General features: G+C 38.4%; 1 protein-coding gene across 1 annotated transcript in view; it reads right to left on the bottom strand.

The window, feature by feature from the left end:
• The window catches only part of CNTNAP4 (contactin associated protein family member 4), a 557,814-nt gene that overhangs the window by 61,301 nt on the left and 469,005 nt on the right, over positions 1–27,508 (bottom strand). The window contains exons 14-15 of the mRNA XM_082267662.1: positions 15,636–15,792; positions 10,316–10,443 (exon numbers count right to left, since the gene is read on the bottom strand). Coding sequence (XP_082123788.1) covers positions 10,316–10,443; positions 15,636–15,792 — 285 coding nt within the window. The remainder of the gene's footprint in view (positions 1–10,315; positions 10,444–15,635; positions 15,793–27,508) is intronic.

Here is a 27,508-nt window from a genome sequence, read left to right as displayed (position 1 = left end):
TTGTGTACATGCTGTGCATTATAAATATTGCATAAATTGACAACTTTGTTTAAAAAAACATATGTTCACATTCACTTTCCACGTTTTCCAAAAACTTGTGGAAAAAAATGACATGTTCAAAAGATTCATAATGCCTCATAGAATATACATTGGGGTGTTTGCTTTCTAAAACGGGGTATCAGCTTGCATTGATAAAAAATCTGAAACAGCTGAATGCAAGTTGGTATTATTTGTACAGTAAAATGACATCTATAGCTATGCTATACACCAGTGATTCTGAATGCACTGGTGGCTAAAAGGGGTAAAAATCAATGATTTATGTGACCCCCGACCCACATACTGTATGCAGAGACTGAGCTCCTGATGTTTGGCTTTTGTGCTGCAAGTGAGGAATTTAAAATGCCTTCTGCTATATGAATGCAATGCTGTAGCTCACATTTTATCTAAAAAAAAAGGTCTTTACTGCTGTCTATATTTGCTCACTGAGTCTCCTTTTATTTGATTTGGCCCTTGTATCAAGACTTGAGATCTTCATTTAGGTCAATAAAGACTACAGAGGTAAGTAAGCAACTAGGATGGGTGGAGGTGAGGGGACTATTGTAGTTTAGTCTATGGGAAGTGAGAGAGAGAGGGGCTCATGTATGTTTACTGCATGTGTGGTTCATGGCATGATTTTAGGTCACATATGTTTCACCACACCTCTTGGTGAAGCTTACCTCTCTGAATATGTGTCAATCAGAAACAGGATTTTCTCAAAGACTATTTATGGTAGATCTACTAACACAAAGGCTATAACCATTGTGTATTATAAAAAGGTTGCATGTGTGAATAGTATGTGCATCTGTGAACTGACAGATGGCGAAATGCGTAGAAATTATTGACTTTTTTAGTATATACAGTATATTTTTTCATTTTCATTCCAAAAGTTTATGCTAAACCCAAAAAGTATTTGGTAGGTTAAAAGTTTGTGTTTGTAGAAAAGGACAGATCTTTTCAAAGACGTTAGACTCAACAAAAGGTCATATAGGATTTTTCATCCATTGTGGTGTGTTGGCCGCCCATTTATAATAAATGAGCAGCCCTAATGTAAAACATGTCAATGTGTGCCTCAATGTGCATAATTGGGTGAGCACTAGTGCACCAAAAAAGAATGCTTAAGAGAGAATGGGCTTAAATGATTTTTCACACAAATTGTTTTGCAAGACACAATCAGTAAACTGGCTTTTGAATATAATTTTAATTTACTAATTAAAACTCCCTCAGCTTCAGGGACTTTTCATGGAACTCTGTAGTCTGAATAATTTTTGAATACATTTTATAAATGAATGAATCATCTGCTAATGATTTCTTCACCCTCTGTTTGACTGTGAATTGCTGTTGCTTTTCATGTTTGCATGATGGATGCAAAGTAAATTAATAACATTTTCTAAATAAAACCCTATAAAGATATTCCTAACTACAACACAAACAGAGGGTAATTGTAGATTATTTATTTTACACACTTTCCATATGAACAGCAACAAAAGGTAAGCTGATCTAATGTACTTTAATGTGGTGTGGTGCCATAAAAGAAGATGTCATTACCCCAACTTTGTTTTATTCATCCCTTAGTCCCTGATATTCTTGTATTGCTAACTGAGAAGAATTTTTCAAAATACAATTATATTATATGTTGATAGAAGTGTATGCCCACATGTTAATATCTATTATTTTTAATTAACCCACTCCACACTGTTGTATCCATACCCTTTTTTACAAACATTATATGAAACTATGATTTTGTACTATATTAAGTTTATTTTGCTGCTGGGTCCTAAATTGGATGAAGAGCATGACATGGATGAAGTCCTACATGGCTATTGCTATTAAAGTCTTCTGACGTGTATTTCCTTACATTGGTAAAGCTTAAGTGTACTGCAAATAAAAAGAAATCTGCACAGGGGACATGGGACAGAGTTTATTATGGACAGGTCTGCTCCCTCCACAATAAGCCACATTTTGTTCATAGAAGCTGTAGTACAGCTTATATGAATGGAGGGGGTGGTAGTAGATAGAACAGACATAGTTGGGCACTCTTGATGAAGTGGAGCCAACAGCACAAGAGACACAATGGATTAATAGTAAGTCATGCCTTTTTGTAAATTTTTTAGGCTTTTTTACTTTAACTTTGACTTTGGAAAAAAATGCAAGATCCACTTAAACTCTAGCCCAAACAAACAAAAAAACGAATTAATACAGTAAAAAAAATAAACATTGGGAGAGAAAAAGAAATACTTACTATACATCTGGACTTTCACCTTGATCACCTAGAAAAGGGTGATATTATTCAACTTTTATTTGGGATTCTGAGAAATCTGAGGGTCTCAGAATTCCAGACTCCATGGAATTGCGTTTTTGCTTAGAGGTGGCAGTAGGCATTAAGCAGACCTTGCATTTTCATACATGGTTAGTTAATTATCTTTAAGCTGGTAAAAAAAAACTGCCCCCCCCCCCTCAAAAAAAAAAAAAAAAAGTCTGTAACCTCCGGGGGACCTTCCATGTACTTAAAAAGTACCGGTATTTGATCCAAATGCATGTACCTAAAATTCACATTTAATTTATAATGCTACATTAGGGGAATAGATAAACCTCAGTTTTCTATAGTGTTGTATTGGTATAATACTTTAAATTTATGTTGGTGTAAAAAAAAAAAAAAGTTTAATTAAAGACTATGTTAGATGTATTGAACTTTCATGCAGGCAGTGAGAAGATAAGTATCACTACGTTTGTAATAATTGAATAAATCATTTTAAACATGGTATCTGACACAACTATTATTCTTATTTTGATATAAATATTCCTATAATTTTTTATTGAATTAGAGGTTACAAGTGCAAGCTGCTGAGGAGAGAATGATTACAGGAAGCTCATTTTATAAGGTCTACATATCGAAAGGCAAATGTAATCACATCCAAAGTCATTTGATTGAGGAGGTGTTTAATACAATAACAAGTTGACATTTTTAGACATTTCCATCAAAGTCTGATCAATTTTAGTGAGCACGATGCGATTTCTGTAAAAGCTCTGAGTTTCAGCAACAGTATGTTTTTTGCTCTGAACAAACACACAAATTTTCTATTATATACATATTTCCAAAAAAAAAAAAAAAAAAATGATAAATAGATTTTGAAAATAGAACCCCAGGGAGATATAATTAAAGGTTGCCTAAAGTTCCATGTGCCTGGATTTGTATTGAAATCAAAATCTGAAATATTTACGATGCAGACTGGGACAAGTAGAGTAAGCACTAGTGCCAGTCAGGTTTTGCTACATTGCACAGTGCCAGTAGGTGGAGTAACAGAGTGAGCTCAGAAATCACCCCAACAGTGTCTTGCTGGTTGTGCTGTTGCTGGTATGGCAGTTGACCTGGCTTTATTGCCCAGTAGGTTGATCAATGTTACAAATTCTTCCCAAGTAAACAGTTCTCCAGTGAGTAATTTAACTGTGTATTTAGCTGCTTGCCTGTGGCTCAGCTTTTAAATGTATCACAAAATACAAAAAGAAAAATAATGATATAGGATATTTATTTTATTAGGGCAAATCTAATCTAAAAGATAATGTGGTTGATTTATTTAAAGCAAATGGGTTCTTCACTTTGCAAGGAAATGTTCAATTTACAATGATATTTCCCTTTATTTTAGAGAACAAGATCAAGCTATGCTGACTTCTATCATCCAATCATATGGAAGCAAAATATTGTTTTTTTATTTTCATTGCATGTGGTTGGGTATTCTTTGCAAAGTTATTTTTTACCTCATTGACCAAGCAAAGCGAAAAATTTCTTGCAAAGTTTAAAGCATATTTTCTTTTTGTGAATTAACCCCAATAGGTTTACTGATTCAGTAAAGGATTTGTTTTTATACTGGCCCAGAAAACCCAAACTCTCTTTCCAAAAAGAGAAATGTGTATGTTTTCCATTTTCTTTCTCTCCTGAACTGTTTGGATGTTAAGAACTTATATTAATATAAGTTTGTTTTCAATAGAGGATGGAAGTGTTAGGTTTGGATTAATGTATGTCCCCACTGGGGTCAAATACTCACCCTCTATATGTCTTCATGATAACTGCCACTAGGACAGAAAGTGATGGGTTTCCAAAACTGTACAGTTGTCACTAGAACATGAGGTAAGGAGGGGCGTGGCTAGCCGGCAAGATGGCCGGCTGCATGTGATCAGAGCTCTGCAGGCCTCCACTCGAGCTCCATGCGGAGCATCTTGATACCCACCTTGATCCGGACCTCCATGCGAGTATTGCGACAGCTTGCTATACATACCGGGCAATATGAGTAAGGAGACAAGTAGGGAACATCCCGCTACGGCAACAGAACGTTTGAAGGGGTTTGCGCGGACTGAGAAGCAGGAAGTAGGTCAGAGCCCACCAAACACATGGAGTGGAGGAAGCTGCAGCAATACACAGAGCAACATGCGGGTGGAGAAACCAGCAAAACTCTCACTTGAACAGGTACATTCTCAACTTATGGCTGCTATAACTGCAAATAATACTATGTTGACTGGTAAAATGGAGGAAATTAGTATGGATATTGGTTTAATACACCATGATCTGCAGGCTGTGAGAGAGTGGATGGCAGAGGCTGAAAAAAGGATATCCTCATTAGAGGATAATTACACTCCAGTGCCAAATCGTATATTAGCAGCTAAAAAGCAAGTAACATACCTTAATCAAAAAGTTGATGACCTAGAAAACAGATTAAAACGCAATAATATGAGATTTGTGGGCTTACCGGAGAGGGCTAAGGGGAAGAATCCTGGAGAATTTGTGGAGACAGGGATTAAAACCCTATTTCCTGATACTACATTCTCCATAGCCTTTGCAGTAGAAAGAGCCCATAGAATTCCTGCAAAACCACCAGCCCCTGGAGCCCCTGCAAGACCTTTACTTGCACAATTTTTGAATTGTAAAGATCGGGATCTTATACTACGGAAAGCAAGACAAAAGGGCATCATTCAATATGAAAACGCACAAGTGTTTTTTTTTCCTGATTTTTCAATAGATCTACAAAAATTGAGAGCTACCTTCTTTGAAGTTAAAAAAAAATTAAGAGAACGACACATTATCTACTCCATGGCATGAGGGTGGAGGAAGAATGGAAAATATATTTCTTCATTACTCAAGAGAGTGTACAAGAATGGCTTTGCTCGAAAGGAACTATAACGTGAAAGGAAAGAAGAATCTTGCCATTTTCCTTTGTTTTTCCTTGTAATGAAGACTATTTTTTTTTCCTGGTGAAGGATACAAGAAAAAAAAAAGAAAATAAGCATGTAGATGATGGAATGACGAGGTGGGGGGAGGGAAGGGACTGGGAGTCAAGGAACTATGGTTGTCTTGGTTTTTTTTTTGTTTGTTTTTTTGTGTGCGTTTTTTTTTTCATTTTTTTTTTGTGCGTTTTTATTTTTTTTTTTTTTTTTGCAGGGTTCCTCTCCCCCTCCCCCCTCCTCCCACCACTTGTAATTCTTTGAGCCATTTCTTTTATTTATTTATTTTTGATGGCTTAGCAAAAATCTTTTTATATTATTCCTTAGAAAAAACGTAAAATTTTTCTGAGAATAAGGTGGGATCTTGAGTGGAGGCCGCAGCTATATTGTCCTTGCATGCAAATGATTGTATGCTCGGGCAATGTCCCATTGTTTTTTTGGAGTAAGGCCTATTGGTCAAAATTTTGCTATATGTGCATGATGATTTTTCTTTTTAAAAAATTTTTTTTGGTAATTTTGTTTGTAATCTTTTTTTCTTTTTTCCTTTTCATATTTTTTCTTGTTACTTTTGAAGATCGCTGTGTCCTGGTGTGCCCAACTAACCTCAATAATTATATTGTTATAAAATATAAGGAGTACATTGCTATGGGGTATTATCATGATAAATGTCATAGATAGACGGTTAGATATATGGGATCCCTTTTGGGAAGTGAACCTACAGCTATATATATAGAAAAAAAACCTCTAAGATGACTACACAATGTAAGTTCCTATCATGGAATGTTAGGGGTCTAGGGACTCCCCAGAAGAGATCCCAGGTAATTACAAATATATTACAAACTAAAGCACAAATGATATGCCTGCAAGAGACACATATGATCCCAGATACAACAAACCAATTGTGTAAACCCTGGATCCAATGGTCAATACACTCGAGCTATTCAACATATGCAAGGGGGGTGTCACTGCTTGTCCATAGGTCGGTACCATGGAAGTGCTTTCAAAAAAAGGTAGATCCTGAAGGGCAATATGTATTTGTACGAGCTCAAGTGTATGATATACCATTTGTTATTTTAGGTATATACAGTATAATCCACCACCTGCTACATTGTGTAATTAAAGAAGCTATGCTATTTGCAAGTTTATACCCAGAGGTATTAGTGCTATGCCTGGGAGACTTTAATCTTCTTTGGGACCCGCTGGTGGACAGGCATGGACCTCCCCTAAAAAGAACTCGAAAACCACTTATGTTTCGTGAGTTTGGGGAGGAATTTGGATGGAGAGATTTGTGGCGAATGCTTAATCCCCGGACCAGGGCTTATTTCTGGGCCATCCCAGGAAGGGGATGTCTGTCAAGAATAGATATGGCGCTGGGAAATGATAAAATTATTTCTAGAGTTGTCTCTGTTGAATATTTGATTAGAGGAGTATCTGATCACTCACCACTCCTGGTAAATATAGCAACAGGAATTGAGGGAATGAAGCAAAACTGGAAATTTCAGCCATATTTGTTATCACAGATTGGAACGCATGATCGTATACCTGAACAATTGCAGATATTTTTAGAAACACATGGATCCCAAAGAGATTTGATCTTTTGGGATACTTTGAAAGCATATCTACGGGGGGGGGGGGGGGGCACTTAGATCAACAATATCATATATTAAAAGAGCCACTAGGCAGGAAACGGAAGATCTAGAAGAGCAATGTAGAGATACAGAAGCTGCGTTTTTGAAAACACCAACTGAAATAAATAGGGAAAAATGGGAAATTACAGTAAGAAAATATACTACACATATATCAGCAATAGCTAAATACAAACAATTTGAATATCAACAGAAGTACTTTGAACAAGGGAATACTTCAAGTCGTCTTTAATCGCATATGGCTAAACAACAACGTACAAGTTTAGTTATAACTAATATACAGCGCCCTGACGAGGAATGCGTAAGGGATGTGGCTGGTATTATGTCATGCTTTCACTCGTTTTATACTGATATGTATGCCACCTCTCTTACGTATAATGCAGATGAAATTTCAACTTATCTGAGTGAAATACACTTTCCAACCTTAACGACCGAGCAGGTTAAATTATTAGAGGAAAATCCAAGCGAGGAAGAAGTAAGAAGAGCAATAACAAGTTTAGCAATAGGAAAGGCTTCAGGACCAGACGGATTTCCATTAGAAGTATATAGTAAATACGTGGATATTCTTGCCCCAGTACTAGTTCAAGTATTTGATGCAGCTTTCAGGGTAAAAAGACTTCCTGAATCAATGTATTTAGCTACAGTAGTACTAATTTCAAAACCAGATAAAAACTTAACAGATTTAGTTAACGACCCATATTATTATTAAATACAGACTACAAAATTCTTGCAAAAATTTTGGCCCATAGATTAAATTATGTAATACTTAATATTATACATCCAGATTAAACTGGATTTATGCCAGGAAAATCCACATCTCTAAATCTTCGAAGAACACAACTTATAGCTCAGCTTAGAGATCAACTACCAGACTCAAGTGTCCTGGCTTCTCTTGATACAGCAAAGGCTTTTGATTCTATTGAATGGCCCTTTTTACAGGCAGTGCTTAGGGCATTTGGATTTGGGGAGAAATTCTGTACTTGGGTGGAAATAATGTATCTAAACCCAACCTCTCAGCTGTTGGTAAATGGCTTTTTAACCAAGGCCATACAATTGTTTAGAGGCACCCGACAGGGATGCCCTCTATCACCTCTCTTATTTTCAATAGCCATTAAATCTTTGGCACTTCGACTTCGGCAAACCTCTTCTGTACGGGGCATTACATTGGCAGAAAGGATAGACATAGTAGGATTATATGCTGATGATCTTGTTTTATATTTAAATGATGCACATGAATCATTGGAAGCAGCTATGCATATAATAGAACTATTTGGTTCTTATTCAGACCTTAAAATTAACTGGCAAAAATCCTCCCTTATTGCAACCACAACTACTCACACTAAGCAAGGATTCAAGTTTATTAAAGGTAGTGTCCTCTTTCAAATACCTGGGAATAAACATTACAAGATTACCCACAAGCAGCTCTACAGGCTAACTTTAAACCACTCATGACAACAATTAAAACTAAACTAGCTACTTCGGCTAAATTACCACTTTCAGTTGCAGGGAGAATAAATTTAATCAAGATGATCCTATTGCCGAAATGTTTATACATTTTTTCACATATGTCGGTTATAGTCCCTAAAACTATTTTTAGAAAAATAGATGCCCTATTTAACACATTTATTTGGGGAAAGGGTAGAAATAGAATAAAGTTAACCACCCTTCAGAGAGCCAAAACAGAAGCAGGTATGGCACTTCCTAATATATACAGATACTATCTCGCTGGACAACTTAAACATCTTAAAGGATGGATAGTACCAGTAACATCATAGATGGTAGAATCACACCTGGCTAATGTTTTACTAATCGATAATTTACTTATAGCCCTAGAAGCACCTTTGAATAAATTAAAATATAAGCAAATACCAATGTTAACATTAGCTCGTACAATATGGAGAGAGGCAAAATGTATAGAGGGAAACAAACAAATAAACATGGATCTCCCATTATGGCGAAACCCAATGTTTAATCAACTGAAATAATTGGTAGAGTATCAGTTTTGGGAACAAAAAGGGATATGAGTCCTTGCAGACGTATATGACACAACACATATGTACTCTTTTTCAGATATACAAATGAAATATGATATACCACATAGCTCATTATATAGATACTTACAGTTGCGACATGCGTTACAAGCACAATCTGGAGTCTTAGGACCTGAGATCTCTAGATATCCAATGATTGGTATTCTTAGGTCCCAGGGCCCTAAGGGATTAATCTCTAAAATATATGCACATTTAACCAGGGTCAATTCAGGAATTGGCAATAAGAACAAAATGGCAGGAAATAATTCCCAATTTAACTGACGAAGATTGGGAAGAGGCTTGCTCTTCCCATTTATATGTATCGCCAGCAGCAAACAATAGGTTAATACAATTATATATGCTACATCAATTATATCTCTCTCCAAGTAGACTTTATGCAATGCATAGCATTGCATCTCCTACATGCTTGAGATGTAGTGCTAAGCGGGCAGATTTATACATATTATGTGGTTTTGTCCAGTGATATCAAGATTCTGGCAGGAAATAATTCAAATATTATCCTCTGTCCTGAATATGCCTGTACCTTTGACCCCATAAACCTGTTTGCTGGGTATACTAGACAAAATAACATGGTCTAGATATCATAAGATAATGCTTAGAGAAACGCTGTTTATGGCAAGGAAAACAATCACAGTTAAGTGGATTCAAGTGAAGCCCCCTGCTGTTAAGAACTGGATAAGAGCGGTAAATCAGATTTTACCATTTGAAAAAGTATTGTATATGCATAGAGGATGCTCAATGAAATATTATAAAATTTGGGATAATTGGTGTCAATCAACATTAACCAATGGTTGAATATAAGGAGATAACCAAGAGGATATAGAAGGATGCACATAGTATGATGAGGTAACAAATTTATGATTGCAATGGAGCAAGGGGTCGGGGCTCACCAGGACAACGGCGATCAATTAAGTTAAATGGATATACATTGGCATAAAGAGATTCTGAATATTAAGTAAACAGATAATTATTTGGATATTGTATAATTTTTATCATTTTATATTGTTTTGCCCTTTTGTTGAAAGGACGCTTGGAATGTTCGTTTCTATGCACATATTGAAATAAAAAGAATTAAAAAAACAAACTTCTAATCAACCATGTTCTGGTGACAACTGTCTACAAGGGCATTTCCCATTCCTCTGGAAAGACTTCCCTTTTATTTCCTGTTGTTGTCTATGGGACAGGAAGTAAAGGACAATATCCACAATGGCATATGAAAACAATGGGTTTAACCATGCTCTATTTGAAACTAAAAAAAAAAAAAAAAAATCTTATTTACTTTATGTTACTTTGTGTTTTGTGTACAACAAAATATTTATAAAAAAAAAAAAACATGCACAAAAATAATGTACATTTGAATATACTTACTATCTCCCCAACAAAGCAAAGGACCAAGTTTGTACGCAGCTTCTGAATGTGGTCTGTTTGTGTCAGTTATAACAATCTGTGTAACTGGTAAGTGATCTTTATTAGAAAGTGATCCTGTGTCATTTGACCTAAAAAAAATGAAATATTTTTTATTCAACACTTGATTAAGTAATGGAAAAGATATACATAATAAAATAATGTATATAAAAGATAGACATAACCAGAAATACCCTATCACATATGTATCTTGAAGCAAAACTCCAGACAAACTGCTAAATATGCATTTAACCACTTAAGCTTACTTACACAACTAAACCATTGTTTGATGATTTACTAATAACTTTGCATTGATTATGATATTGGAATAATATGTATATGTTTTTGGGGGTAAGAAACAAGGCTTTTGTCTGGTGGCATTATCTTCAGAGAATCATTTTATTTTCCATATATTTCAAAGGGAAAAGGAATTACAGCAGGAACATTTTTACCAGTTTATGCTAGTGTTGGTGTAAAAAATAGAGTTTCTCTAGAAAAAAACTTGCAACTTTATTTCTTAAAGAAGAACTCCAGAACTCTTCTAATTTATAGGTCTCTCTTTTCAGGTTCCATTAAGCTGCTGACAAATTGTAAAAAATAATAGGATACTTTTTTGATGTGTGTGTGTATTTGTGGGTGAAGCTGAGGGCTGTATCTCGATTACATGAAAACATTCTACACAGCTACAGTGAGTTGTTTAGACCAAAGTCTGAGACATCCAGGTCCGCCCTCTACAGTGAGTGGGAATGTAATTATAACAGTGATTGCTGTGAAGAAAACTGCAGCAGAGAAGTTACTAGACTGATGGCTGGGGGAGATAAAGGGCAAAGCAGCAATCAGTCTTATGAAAAGCAAGTTAAGGGGACCTTTACAAGGGGAAAGAAAGAATTGTGTGCTCGTAGCCTGAAAACCTACTAACAAAAAATGTGTTTAAGGTAAGAAAGCACATTTATAAAGATATAATGAAAATGCTGCCTGGAATTCAACGTTAAACTTGCCCCATTTACTATGACACTAACATTATTTAAAATAAATAAATAAAAAGGCCAAAAATAGTTGTCGTTTTATTGAGTTAATTTTCTGTTCTTACTGTTTTACTGTACTTTATAATATACTGCTATACTGTAATGTTTTATTGTTACTGTTTTTTATTGTTACCCTAGTTTGCTTTGCAGATGCCACCATTCTATTGTTTTACTGTACTGTGTACTATTACAATGTAATGTTTTATTGTTACTGTGTTTTTCATTGTTAACCATAGTTTGCTTTGCAGATACCACCATTCTACTGTTTTACTGTACTGTGTACTAATATATTGTAATGTTTTATTGTTACTGTGTTTTATTGTCAACCATTGTTTGCTTTGCAGGTACGCCCATCAGCTGCAGCACTGATTTGTTTATCCTGACAGCAACAGCATTTGCTTTTAGCATATACATAAATCCATAATTGCAGCACGGTAGGAAGTGATTTCACCACCACAATTAAAAAATGGAGCATATGGCAAAGCATAGGGGATGGGGTGGACACAGAGGGCGGCTCTCCCCTATGCTTTGCCATATATTTTTTAACACTTTTCTTGGCAGAGATTTCTTCATCCAGATTGATTGATGTGAATGGAGGTATCTGTTATGCTCTTTTTTTCATTCAGCCCATGGGCTGACATTGCATGTATGCCCATCATTAGAAGTTGGTGGATGCTCGGAGGTCTAATGGTGGGCATACCACACACTTTCTGGCAGAGATTTCTTCATCCACATCATTCAATGTGAATGGAGGAATCTGTTAGGTTCTCTTTTTTTCGTTTATCCCACAGGAACCCTAAAAATATATGCCCAACAAGGACCAGCAACGTACGGGTACGTCGCTGGTTTTTGAGTGGTCATATCGGGATGATGCATGCAGGTTTAGGCATCATGTTGGCATTTTACAGCCGGCGGTAGGCTTTCATGTAAAAGTAATCCTAGAGGCTAATTAGCTGCTAGACTGCTTTTACAAGCAGTAGGAAGGGACCCCCCCCTCCCACCACCTTCCACGGTTTTCTAGGGCTCTCCTGTCCCACCGGATAACTCAAGACTGCAGCTAGTGATTCCTTTAGCTGACCATAGAGCTGATCGGAGACCAGAATGGCTCCAATGATCTCTATGGCCTAAGATACTGGAATCTACAAGTTTTATCACTTCAGTTTCGCCGGATATAAACAGCGCCATTTTTAAATTGGGAAAGCATCTTATCACACTGATCTTGGTTTGGTAAAATGTTTTAAAGGAAGAGGAGAGATCTAGTGTCTATTATACCCCAATATTTTCAAAAAAGAGTACCTGTCACTACTTATTAATATCATAGGGGATATTTACATTCCCTGTGATAGCAATAAAAATTATAAAAAAATAAAAAGGAAGGTGTAAAAATAAAATAAAAAAGCAAAATAAAACCAATGTAAAAAAATGAAAGCACCCCTGTCTCCCCATGTTTACACGCAAAAGCGAGCACAAGCACCGGTCTCGTGTCATATGTAAACAGCAATTGCACCATGCATGTAAGGTATCGCCATGAACGTCAGATCGAGGGCAGTAATTCTAGCAGTAGAATAAAACTAAAGTGGTAACCTGTAAAGGCTTTTAAAGGCTTTTACAAATGTACGGAATTTGTCACAGCTGCAGCGGCGTGCACAATTTTAAAGCATGTCATGTTTGGTATCTATGTACTCTGCATAAGATCATCTTTTATATTTTGCCAACAATTGGGCAATATATTGTCTATTTGTGCACTAACCACTTAAACCCCGGAGGATTTTCCAGCTCAAAGACCAGGGCCTATTTTGTGATTCGGCACTGCGTGACTTTAACGGACAATTGCGCGGTCGTGCGATGCTGTACCCAAATTAAATTGACATCCTTTTTTTCCCACAAACAGAGCTTTCTTTTGGTGGTATTTGATCACCTGTGCAATTTTTATTTTTTTGCGCTATAAACAAAAAAAGAGCGTCAATTTTGAAAAAAATAACAATATTTTTCACATTTTTTTCTATGAAATTCCCCCAAAAAATGTAAAAATTAAAATTTTTTAACATTTCAGGCCAATTTATTTTCTGCTAGATATTTTTGGTAAAAAAAAAATCGCAATAAGCACATTTTGATTGGTTTGCGCAAAAGTTATTGCGTTTACTAACTAAGGGAAGATTTATGTCATTTTTATTGTTTTTTTTAACTAGTAATGGCGGCGATCTGCAATTTTTTTGCAGAACTGCGACACTGTGGCGGACAGATCGGACCCCTGACTAACATTTTTGACACTTTTGGGGGTACCAGTGACATTACTACAGTAATCAGTGCTATACATATGCACTGTTACTGTAAAAATGACACTGGCAGGGAAGGGGTTAACTTTATTAGTGATCAAGGGGTTAAGTGTGTCCCTAGGTGCGTGATTCTAACTGTAAAGGGGCGTGGCTTGTGATGTAACCACAGAGACATACGATCCGACATAGCAGGATCATATGATCTCTGCAGTTACACCAGGGAGCATGACAGGCAGCTTTGTTTACATCAGCCGCCTGCCTTTCTCCCTCTCCATCAGGAGATCGCGAGTGGCCGGCGGACATCGGAGCCACCGATCACTTGCGCGGGGAGGTCCCTAAACGAGCGTGGGCGGGAGCGCGCCTCCGGCGGCACGCGCTCGCCCCCTGCAGGCTCCTGGGTGAGCGATGTAGTACTACGTCGCTTTGGCCAGGAGGGGCTGACTGCCGCAGGAAATATACTGTGGGCGGCCAGCAAGTGGTTACATTTCAAAAAAGTTTTTTTTTTTTAAATTGCATTTGGAAAATCTCTGTGTGACAAAAAAAATTTGCAACACCCACCAGTTTATTCTATAGGGCCTCTGCTTTAAAAATATATATAATGTTTGCGGTTCAAAGTAATTTTCTAGTTAAAAAAAAAAAATCATGTAAACAAAAAGTGTCAGAAAAGGCTTGGTCTTCAAGTAGGTGAGGTGTCAAGTTCAGAGTGGGTGATGTGTGGCATAAGCTTCTAATAGTGGGAATTAAATGCCAGGACAGTTCAAACGCCCCAAATGACCTCTTTGTGTAAAGTAGACACCCCAAGCTATTTACTGAAAGGCATGTTGAGTCCATGGAATATTTTATATTTTGCCACAAGTTTTAGGAAAATTACAATTCTTTTTTTTTTTTTACACAAAGTTTTCCAAGAATGATATGTTGCAAACACATGCCATGGGTATATGTGGAATTACACCCCAAAATACATTCTGCTGGTTCTCCCGAGTACAGAGATTCCATATGTGTGAGACTTTTTGGGAGCCTAGCTGTGTACAGAACCCTGAAAACCAATCACCGCCTTCAGGCTTTCCAAGGGCGTGAATTTTTTATTTCACTCCCCACTACCTATCACAGTTTTGGAGGCCCTAAAATGTCAAGGTAGCACAAAACCTCCCAAATAACCCCATTTTGGAAAGTAGACACTCTAAGCTATTTGCTGAGAGGCATGTTGAGTCCATGGATTATTTTATATTTTGGCACAAGTTTTGGTCAAATTAATTTTTTTTTTTTTTTACACAAAGTTGTCACTTAAATTATATATCGCTCAAATATGTCATGGGTATATGTGAAATTACACCCCAAAATACATTCTGCCACTTCTCCTGAGTACGGTGATACCACATGTGTGAGGCTTTTTGGCAGTCTAGCCGTGTATAGGACCCTTAAAACCAATCACTGCCTTCAGGCTTTCTAGGGGGGTGAATTGTTCACTACCTATCACAGTTTCGGAGGCCATTAATATGCCAAGATAGCGCAACCCCCCCCCCCAAATGACCCCATTTTGGAAAGTAGACACTCCACGCTATTTGCTGAGAGGCATGTTAAGTCCATGGAATATTTAATATTTTGCCAAAAGTTTTGGGAATGTTTCCCCTTTGGCTGATTAATGTACATTACAGGGATTTTAATACATTTTGTTGCAGGGTCTGCATCCCTTTAGATATGATTTCCCTTTGGGAGTATCTCACCAAACAATGAAAGAGGAGGCACTAGAAGGTGTGTGTGGGGTAGAAAGAAATGTTCCTGTACTGCAGGGAAGACCCAGTTGAAAGTTAACCTTACCCACCTCCACACAAAAATAGATATTCATGTGCCACAGAAATAATAAATGGAGAATCCTCAAACATAGTCAGTTACAGGCATAAGCTTTGTGTAAGTTGTACATTAGGGATGAAAATAAATGTACACGCACACAGTTTAACACTTTTTTTGTGGTAAATATATTACCATTCATTCCTGTCAGCATCACAGTTGCAGTTATGTTGTGAATCAAAACAGTTTCCTTCAACTCCACATGCACATTTTGTAGTATCTACTGATGAACCACTCCAATAGGTGTGTGTTTGGTTAGTTCGTCCAACCCACCAAGTAAATGGGACATTGTCTACAATAGTAAAGAGAAAAGTAAAACAAATGAATGTAGCTTAAGAATGATCCTTATAAGCGGTAAAAAAAAAAAATGCAAAACATACTGCAAACACAAGTATACTGTAATTGAATTAAATAACATACTTAAAAACTGAATACAGATATCCAGTTGTTTACTAACTTCTGGGACTTCCACAGAACGATCTAACAGGAATAATTTCTGAACTGCAACCTCTATAGCTGTTGCTATTGTATTCAACCCATCTTAATCCCCTCAAATATGTTATTCTCCTCTAAGAAAAAAAGGGTGTCACTTGCCAACCCAGTGCATTAATATGTAGATGAATGTGGCCTCAGCCAGGGTTGCTCCAGCCACGTTCCTCTGACATGTTTTGCCCAGCTCACCGGGGCTTGGTCTCAGAGTCCCCTGTGACCAAGCTCTGGTGAATGTGGCGAAACATGTCAGGGGGACGTAGCTTAAGTGACGCTGACTGAGACCACATTTATCTACCTACTAATGCACTGGGTTGGTGAGAGACACCCTTTCTTCTCTTTGATAATGTTCTTACACCTCTGTAGCTCCCTTCACTGCAACCATTGGAGAGATCCCTGTCTCAGCTAGAGCAGCCCTGCAAGTTTCATTTTAATCAATGTAATCCTCCTCTACTGCAAATTGGAACAGATAGTAACATTTTTATTGACTTGCTTTTCTAAAGTTTAATATGATGGCATTCACAAACAATTTTTATGAGTATGTTTATCAGGCTCTTTAAGAGTTAGGATTAAGAGTTAAGTAAAGGATTATGTGTAGAGGTTGAGTTAAGGTTAGGGAATTTGAAGGTTAACAGTTATGCTTAGGTGGCATTTTAAAACTTAGACTTAGAGATTAGGTAGTAATAGTATTCAGGAATTATATAACACCAACAGTTTGTGCAGCGCTTAACAAAATAAAGGGAGACAGTACAATACAATACAATATAAAAGGATTAGGAGAGCCCTGCTCATAAAAGCTTACAATCTAACAGAGTGGTAATCACCGCTTCCCTCAAGAGATGAGTTTCAGGGATTGCAAAAAGGTCGACGGAGTAGGACATAGCTCAATAGATTGAGGTAGATAGTTCAAAATGTTGAGAGACGCTGCAGAAGTCTTGGAGGTGAGCATGGGAGGGGAAGAGGGGCTTTTAAGAAGAATTCCATGCAAAAAATAAATAAAAATGAGGTCCTCCTAAAAATCCATACCAGACCTTTAATCCAAGAATGCAGCCTGGTTGGCTAGGTAAGTAGGGGGCAAGCATGCACTCTCTCCTGACCCATACAAGGCCACATACCCTCAACAAAAGCCTAGAAATAAAAACACCCAAAAGTTTGAAAGGTTCTTTATCAAAAAAATAAAAATCCTACAAAAATGTCCGACAGCCAATGACCCACTGAAAAAAACTCTCTGCTACAAAGACATGCTCGATTGTTTGTCACCCACTGAAAGAAAGGTTCAATGGAAGACAGCTGTAATATACAAAGGGGGTGGAGTCTCTCATGAGCATCATTGACCATATATGGACAATGACATCAATGGGATCCCGACCCTTTGCTTACATGGCTCTGGACATCACCCACCAGTGTCCTTAGCAACTATTGACAGCAGGAAGTTGTCATGTATAATAGTGGTAGTATTAGAGCTATTACACATGACACTTGGCTCTTACCAAATGGGTAATTTTTTGGGCATTCAACAGCAGCTACACATTTTAAAAAACTACAAAAACATTTACTGTCAAACCCTTTTGATACAGCAAGCTGGTAGTGTACCTTATGCTGTGTTTTAAAGTCATACAGATTTCCCATTTCCTAGTTACATGCTTGGTGGTGGTGCTTGGAGCGGAATAGGCTTGAAAGAAGGAAACTCAGAGATATCCACCGAAAAAGGTAAAAAGAGGAAAGACAGAAGAGTCTTTATGATGTAGTATCAGGTAAATGCAGAACGTGCATAGACATAATACGTACAATGAAAAAGATGGGTGTAATTTATATCTGTTAAGGTTGCGAATTACTACAGGGTATTAGAAATCACGATCTATCAATGGCACTTGTGGAGAATAAAGCTGTCTCCACTCAGAGGATGAAAGAAGCCACTCTAAATTCCCAGGGGAAGTGCAAACTGAGGTTTGCTCAGAGAACATCAGGATGGTAGAGGTAACTTGTTATTGGTGGAAAAAAAAGCATAGAGGCACACATTAACTAGTATTGTGATAATAATAATGGTAGTTTAAACCAGTGGTCCTCAACTCCGGTCCTCAGGGCCCACTAACAGGCCAGGTTTTAAGTATTACCTTGGGGAGATGCAGACTAGAGTACTGCAATCACTGAGCAGCAAATTATATCCCCTGGGATGTATTTCAGTTATCTTGCAAACCTGGCCTGTTAGTGGGCCTTGAGGACCAGGGTTGAGGACCACTGGTTTAAACCATTGTTGGTGGAAAAAAATCATTGATCATCTTGAGCAGTATTTATTGAACCATTAAAGATGCATTTTATGACTATCCATGACTTCCTTACTTTACTGTTATGGCACAGATTTCAGAGGCTGCTGTACAGAATTTTAGCAGTAGTAAGTATTCATGGATACTGGCAGAGCGAAAAAAAAAAAACAGCTTCCCAGAGCCTCTCCAGGCTGCTTCTCTAATATGTGCTACCTGAAGGAAAACTTTGAGGAAGGATGGCCAGTCACTGACTGTAAGATTTATTGATTTCATTTTTTCAGTTGCAAGCCCTTCCCCCTGGCAATAAAATCCCCGATATTTGTTGCCCTTCCTGCCCTTCCCATTCCATTATGTAAGGGCGGACAGTTTTTTTTTTCATATTTGCATGGGGAAAAGTTTGAGTTTAGACCCAGGTCTGTCTTCTTTTTTTAAAGGTAGTATCCAGTTGTTTTGTTGTCCCTGCTGTGTTTGCTTTATCATGGCAGGGAAAGCATAGATTTAAAAAAAAAGTTTAAAAAGCTTGTAAATAATAAAATATGTGAAATAATTGTACAAACACAACATACACAACCTACAGTGTATAACAGCTGATGTCCTACTCAAGATTGCCTCTCTAATATGTACTGCCGAAATGCAGCCTGTGGCTGTAAAATGTATCAGCTTTTTGCTGCTGCCTGCCCTTCATTCTGACCATATAGTTTCCTCCTCCTCATCACCAAAAAAAATTACTACTCTGCTCCATTGAGGGGGAGGAAACGGGCACATTAGCTGTCCTCAGGACAAAATGGCTGCTTTTCACAATTGAGAAGCAGGAGGAAGAGGAAAAACAGGGTGCATTAGCAGCACTCTAAAAGAAATTGGTTTCTTCGCACCCTTCAGGAGGAAGAAGGAAATGGTGCATTAGCGGCACTCTAAAAGTAAGTGTCTGTTTGGTGTCCTTGGGTAGGAGTGCAATCCTTTCACTGCTGACTTGTCTCATTACGGTGCCGCTCCCTTCTTAACTCTGTGGTAAAGAGACATGTGTTTCCTCATACAATATGGTACCCAAATGACTGGTACTTTTACCAGAACTGATTAACTGTGAAGAAAGGCTGCAAACCCCAATGCCTCTGTAGGCAGCAAATACATTAAGGGTCAATGCACACTGGCTTTAAAAACACTGCTTCTACAGGAATCTTGCATTTTGCCTGTAGAAGCAGCTCAATATTATACTATGTGTCCATTAGGAAGTTCAAAGTGAAGAAATGTCATCAGCACACCAAGGATTCCTGGCCTTGCCTTGCCTGATGAAGGGGCCTTGTATGGCTCCGAAGCGTTGCTACATATCTATTATGTGACCACAGAATAAAGCTTTGGACCCTTTTGAGGAATCCTTGGTGTGCTGATGACATTTCTTCACTATGAGTAACCACGGTTTCAAACCTATGTTCATTACAGCACCCGCATCACCGAACTGACGGTTATCTTGAATGTGTGCTTGGGGAATATTGCGTTTTGATTTGACATTAGGAAGTTTAGAGGCATATTTTAAGCTCAGCATTTAGAGGCAGAAAACCCTTCTGGTTTGCATTTTTTAGAGGAGTTTTCTGTCAGAAAAAAATGCTAAACACTCCAAAAATCTCCAAAATGCAAAAAAAAAATGTTTTTTTTAAGCCCATTGTGCATGGACCCTAAAAAGGCCCACGCGACAGAGCTGCTTATTCAAGTGCTCAAATTCTGTCCTGACACATATTGCCCTGAAGTCTATATTTTGAATATTATTTGAGTAATTTGGGATACAGGGATCAGAGGGGTTTGGGATAGGGTTTTGGTTTTAAAATATAGGGTTTTTTGTGTACTCTGTTTAGACATTTTATAAACTTTATGGACCTGCAGTTTGATTCAGATTTTTTTCCTTTAAGCAAAAAAATCAGATATCACAATCGAAACAATCCAAAAAAGGATTGTTTTTTTCCAAGTTATAATAAATAAAATATGGTGTGCTGCTTTTTTATACAAACCAACAGTTAAAAGAAAAGTGTGCTTTAACATGAAGTGCACTTATCCTTTTTATCCCAAACCTAACCTGACTCACCCTCCACTTCCACAGATGTTTACTGGCCTTGATCTGAGGCTGTGGCCTCCAGCATTTGTTTGCATGCAGTGTTTCAAGTCTCCCTGTCCTGGTCACTTTCTATAGGGCTATATCCTGAGGCTAGAGATGGCCCCATAAAAGTCTATGGGGCTCTACTGCTGCAGATGCAGCCAGTATGTTAACAAATGTCATTGGATCAAAGTAAAAATGTATCTGTGGATGGGATGGGTTATGTTAGGTCAGTATAAAGAGGCAAAAAAGATTAAAGTACTTTATCAATGACATAATATGTGATGATAGAGTATGACATCATTGATGCTGTTAATGAGATTCATACTCTTCCACTTATCCTACCAGATACACAGTACTAAAAAAATAATTGTGTAACTAAACTGTGCTTATATGTACTGTAACCATTTCCTTTCTATTATTGTGCAAAATCTAAATTGTCTTATGCAGTTATTCGTGTAACTTCACCATTCAAATACAATATTAAAATGTCTTGTGCAGACTATGGAAACACTGATAACATCACAAATTCATCAATATAACATCCACCTACGCAAATCTGATATAAACAATCAAGTCTATTAGTGCTTGAATAAAAGCAATACTCAGTCATTTACATAACATGATTCACGATTGTACAAAAAACACAATGCAATATGTTCCAAATCACAAACCTGTGCGAAAACAGTCCATATAAATGCTAAATGTGCAAAAAATTACTAATTTGTGCAAAAACCACAGTTCATATGGATTCCCAATATCCATGCTGTCACTTGTGAAGATTTCAACCAAAACTCACAATCTTTCACCCAACTTTTGGAGCACTCACCAGATCCCCAGACCCTTATATTACAGGGGCCCTACTCGCTGGTAATCATCTCCAGGTCAGATCATCATTCACCATTAAATGGAACCAAGAGAGTATAAAAGCTCATATAGTGTAAAATCTTTTATTTAAGATTCAGAAAAAAAAATATCAGCAAACATTACACTCACATTTGTAGGGGCTTGTAATAGCACTAAGTACAGAAAGCCTCTTGATTATATAGAGCTTTGCTCCCCTAGTGCCCCTGCTGTGTGTGAGCAGATGCACTGTGGGGGTGAATGATGTCACATGCCTTCAGATGTTGTCAGATAACAAAATGCTTAGGGCATGGCTAAGGCATGGGACATAACCTTGCACCACAGAGCGTCTGCTCACATACAGCAGTAGAGTCTTCTGCATACACAGGAGTGACATCATCTTGGCCCGGACATTGAAAACAGACAGAGATTGGTATCCAGAAGCTAACCGGCCAAAAATCTCAGTGAATGACAGAGAGCTCTGGGACACCACAGTGCTGGAGTGAAGGTAAGTATATTTAAGTTTTGAAAAATTTTCGATTTCAAGAGACATTTTAATATAAGCACAGTTTAGATACTTTTAGTACTGTATATTTGATAGGATATTTTGCATAGTTAGGGATATCCATGATACAATTGCTGGGCGTATGTTAAAGGGATAGGCATGGACATAAGACATTTTTCAGAAAACCACAGAGAGCTTTACGGCTTAAGGCATTTTTTTAACCGCTTGCTGACCGCCCGCTGCAGATTTACTGTGGCAGGCTGGCTCGGCTGCACGAACCGACGTAGGGGTACGTCGGCTCGCGGGAGTGATCCTGGGGGGGTGAGCGCGCGCATGCCCCCTCTAGGCAGTGGGGATACTAATGCATGGGACCGGCGGCACCGATTGCCACGGGGCACCCGCGACTGCTCCCTGCTGGGAGAGAACACCGGTCAGCTGTTGTAAACACAGCCGACTGTTGTTCTCTCTGAAATGATCACAGAGCGCCTGTGATCCTTCTATATAGGAACACAGGTCTCTGTGGTCATTTCACAAGCCCCTCCCCCCACAGTTATAAAACACTCCACTAGGCTCACATTTAACCCTTGGATTACCCCTAGATTAACCCCTTCCCTGCCAGTGTATTTATTACAGTAACAGTGCATATTTTTAGCACTGATTACTGTAGTAATGTCACTGGTCCCCCCAAAAGTGTCAAAAATGTCAGTTAGGGGTCCGATCTGTCTGCCACAATGCAGTCTTGCTAAAGATCACAGACCATTACTATTAAAAAAACATAAATAAATAAAAATGACATAAATCTTTACCCTAGTTTGTAGACGCGATAACCTTTGCGCAAACCGATCAAAATACGTGTATAGCGATTTTTTTTTACTAAAAATTAGTGATGAGCCGAACACCCTCTGGTTCGATTCGCACCAGAACACCGCGAACAGGGGAAAAGTTAGTTAGAACATGCAAACTATATTAAAGTCTATGGGACTCAAACATGAAATATCAAAAGTCGGCATTTTAAAGGCCTAAATGCAAGTTATTGCCCACAAAAGTGTATGAGAGTTCGGGTACTGCCCTGGGGGACATGTACCAATGCAATAAAATGTTTTAAAAACAATAGTTTTTACCGGAACAGTGATTTTAAAGATGATTAAAGTCTGGTACTGATTTTAAGGGGAACCCCACGCCAACATTGAAAAAAAAATGGTGTGGGGTCCCCCCAAAATCCATACCAGACCCTTATCTGAGCAAGCAGCCTAGCTGGACAGGATGGGGGGATGAGCGAGCGTCCTCTCCCTCCTGAACCATGCCAGGCCACTTGCCCTCAACATGAGGAGGGTTCTTTGGGGTGCGCCCCAAAGCACCTTGTCCCCATGTTGATGGGGACAAGGATCTCTTCCCCACAACACTGGGCTGTGGTTGTAGGGGTCTGCGGGTGGGGGGCTTATTGGAATCTGGAAGCCCCCTTTAACAAGGGGGCTCACAGATCCCGCCCCCCCTATGTGAATGAATATTGGGTACATCATACCCCTACCGATTCACCAAAAAAGTGTAAAAAAAATTAAGACAAAAGCCAGTTTTTGTCCAGTCCTTTATTAAAAAAATAAAAAAATTGTGTCCCCCGATGCCTCTTCAGACGCTTCCCACGTAATGAGCTGTTTGAGTTTGACAGCTCTTTTATAGGAATCTGATGTCATCAGCACCCCATAATGCACTGCTCAGGGGCAGTGAATAAATTACTGATGTCACTTCAGAAGGGGTGGGGACACCCCTTTCTTTTTCTATTTTTCGGATGCTGCGGCAGGGCGAATTTCTCGCGAACAGCCCCATTTGTTTGTGTTTTCAGGGTTCACACGAACGACCGATGTTCGAGTCGAACTTATGTTCGAGTCAAACTCGAAGTTCATCCCTACTAAAAATATGTAGCAGAATACAAATTGGCCTAAAAGGATGAAAAAAATCAGATTTTTATTTTATTTTTTTTTTGGGGGGGAATGTTATATAGCAGCATGTGAAAAATGTTGTCTTTTTTTTTTCAGAAATATTGCTCTTTTTTTGTTTATAGCGCAAAAAAATAAAAATTTATAAAATACCACCAAAAGAAAGCTCTATTTTGGGGAAAAAAAGGACATCAATTTTATTTGGGTACAGCGTTGCACAACCACACAATTATCCATTAAAATAACGCAGTGCCGAATCACAAAAAATGGCCTGGTCATTAAGAAGGCAAATCCTTCTGGTCCAGAACTGGTTAAGCATATAATTTAAAGCATTTGTGTGCCACCCTCGAAGTCACATCAAAAGAGGACCATTTCCTCGTTGTGTCCTTTTTTGACAATACCTTGCCTATTAGCCTTAAAAATATCTAGTAAATTGATTCAAGATTCACCCCACACCCAATGAACTTCAGAGGGGTTCAGATTTAAGTTTGAAATTTTTGGACTTCATGTTGGGTTCCCCAATAAACCAAACACATTTGTTCATTCTCATTTGCTAATAAATTGTATTGTCTTCACATAAATAGTGGAATATTCTTGTGTGTAGCTCACAAATCTGGTCCCAACAGATTATAGATAAGCTCTTATGTGCTTCCTGATTAGGGATGAGCTTCGAGTTCGAGTCGAAGGTAAGTTCGACTCGAACATTGCTAATTCGATCGTTCGTCAAATGACGAACAAATGTGCTTCTTCGCGGGAAATTTGAGTTCCCCATAATGCAATGCACGCGCACCGTGCATGCAGCGCATTATGTGATTGGCCAAAGCATCCACCCTGACCTCATGCTTTGGCCAATCAAATGATCTCTGCCATGATTGGACTAAAGGCAGGCTGCCTTTAGCCAATCATGGCTCAGGGGCCAAGTACACACCCCACACTACATAAAGGCTGTTTGCGGCAGCCGCAGTGTGTAGTGTCATTGTGCGGACGATGAGACAGGGACAGGCCCGCGATTCAAGCAGGGAGAGAGTAGTTTTTTTGGGAGTCAGACAGTGCAGAGAGACATTCCTAGCAGTGTAAGAAGGGACAGGTTCCTGTGTGAGGCAGGGAGAGATTTATTTCTTTACATCAAATCAGAGAGTATAGCGCCAGTGAGTGAGTAGCAGTGTAGGGAGGGCCAAGGTTCCTGTGTGAGGTAGGGAGAGCTATCTTTCTTTACATCAGATACCAGTCACAGTATTGTTCATCGGTTAGTTTCTGCAACATTCTATAATATACAAAGACCTGTAGGAATAGAGATCACTGCAGATATCAGCCACAGTAACCATTGCTCAGTTGTGAATATTTCTATAGGGATCTCAGACCTGTAGGAATAGAGTTCACTGCGGATATCAGCCACAGTAACCTTTGCTCAGTTGTGGATCTGTCTATAGGGATCATAGACCTGTAGGAATAGAGATCACTGCAGATATCAGCCACAGTAACCATTGCTCAGTTGTGGATCTTTCTATAGGGATCTCAGACCTGTAGGAATAGAGATCACTGCAGATATCAGCAACAGTAACCTTTGCTCAGTTGTGGATCTTTCTATAGGGATCTCAGCTCCCAGCAAGAGTAACTGCGAGGCCTTGGTTACGGTGTTCAGGCACCACCTACAGCAAAGGCCCAATTTTTGGCACTTGTATAGCACATGCAATTTCAAATTTGTATGGAAATCTTACCAGCAGGTCCCATTCCTGCTCCCAGCAAGAGTAACTGCGAGGCCTTGGTTACAGTGTTCAGGAAACACCTACCGCAAAGGCCCAATTTTTGGTACTTGTATAGCACATGCGATTTTTAAATTTGCATGGAATTCTTACCAGCAGGTCCCGTTCCTTCACCCAGCAAGAGTAACTGTGCGGGGTCAATTACGGTGTTCAGGCACCAGCAACACCAAAGGCCCAATTTTTGGCACTTGTATAGCACATGTGATTTCAAATTTGCATGGAATTCTTACCAACAGTTCCCGTTCCTGCACCCAGCAGGAGTAACTGCGAGGCCTTGGTTATTGTGTTCAGGCAACACCTACCGCAAAGGCCCAATTTTTGGCACTTGTATAGCACATGCGATTTCAAATTTGCATGGAATTCTTACCAGCAGGTCCCGTTCCTGCACCCAGCAAGAATAACTGTGAGGGGTCGGTTACGGTGTTCAGGCACCAGCAACACCAAAGGCCCAATTTTTGGCACTTGTATAGCACATACGATTTCACTTCAATGGGGTTCGTTTGTTCGAACAAACGTTTCCTCTGCTTGCAGTGTTCTGGTGCGAACCGAACCGGGGGGTGTTCGGCTCATCACTATTCCTGATATGGAGTTTAGTTTTTTGCCAACATACTTTCTTAGATCTTTTTATAGGGAAATATGGTGTGCCTTTGCTTTAATTACATTGCTCAGGTTGTGATAATGAAGACAAACATTCCTTTTCACCCACAAAGTGTGAGTATAAAGCTCAATTCACAACGCTAACATTCCAAGATCTTTATTTTTATTTCAGCTAAATTCAGTGAGATTTGAAAAACATCTGTTTCTTTAGATCAGAGAAAAGTCAGCATTCCAGTTTGCTTAAATCTTTTTTTAATAATATGTATTTTTTTTTTTAAACTAAATTATACTTTAAAATATGCCTCGTTTGTATAGGTATATAATATTTAGTATACAGCATATCCAAAGATCCTGTATAGAAATGGATACACAGAATTTACAATCTTTCTAGATACATTGCATATTTATTCTAAATGAAGGGATGCTCTGAAAATAACCTAATTTTTCATTATTGCCAAATATTTTACTTTTATTAGGGAGAAAGAGCACCAGAAGCCTGCATACTCACTGAGGCATGATATTAGAACCATTTATCTTGAAGCACTCATGTCTACATTTTAAAAACTAAAGGTGAAAATAAACTGGTACCCTAGGAGTAAGCATCTATTTTCACTAATAAATGTAAAACAATAGGCATCAAAATTAAATTTGTAAATATATATATATATATATATATATATATACATATATATAGATCTATCTATCTATCTATCTATCTATCTATCTCTACACAAACGTATGTTTTGAAATGAAAATTAAATCAATAGTTTTAAGGAATAACTGCAATGCAAATTTTGTGTAATTTTGCTTTGTATTATCTTTCTAAACACGTGGTTGATTTAAATATACTTACAACGTCAGATGCAGTCATGATTGCTGAGTAGATGAAGTTTACTTTTACAGAATATGTTTTATTGTGTTTTTTTTATGACAATTTCAGTCAATATATTTTAAAAAGGTCTCATAAGTGTTAAGGTTGCATTCCCCATCAGTACCATTCTTGGGCTGAGGGATATGCTGGGTTATCTGTTAACTGATGGGTGTCAGTGCACAGATATAAACATTGGTTGGCTGATTGCCTGTCAGGATTTGACAAAGGGACGTACCCCGAAACATGTTATCCTGGCAACCAGCGTGATTGTCTGTTGTGTCCCAGTCTGGGTGTCCACCACCACAGACTTCCTGGTTCCAGCTACTTCCGGTGATGTGGATCCAACCGCCTTCTTGCTGAGGCCGGCAAGAATATTCCAACATGAATCCCACGGTCCTCATAGGTAACCCGATTCCCCAGTGTATCCTACATGCCTGTGGTATGATGTTGGTCATCAACTGGTACCCACATTTCATCTCATTTTTTTTTAACTGTGTGTGGAATAAACCAAGACTGTTTCAATGGATACACTGTCCTCTGTGTTTCTGGGCTTTTGATATCTCTGCTAGTTAGCCCACTCATGGCGATGGACTTATCATCCAGGTAGAGTCAGTCCAGCGCCTTACAACGCTATTGTTTTATACTGCAGAACAGCTGTA

This window comes from Pelophylax lessonae (genome assembly GCF_965119305.1).
Source record: "Pelophylax lessonae genome assembly, chromosome: 1".
Taxonomy (NCBI): domain Eukaryota; kingdom Metazoa; phylum Chordata; class Amphibia; order Anura; family Ranidae; genus Pelophylax; species Pelophylax lessonae.
Note: the sequence above shows the minus strand (reverse complement) of the source record. Positions and strands in the feature narration are given on the sequence as shown.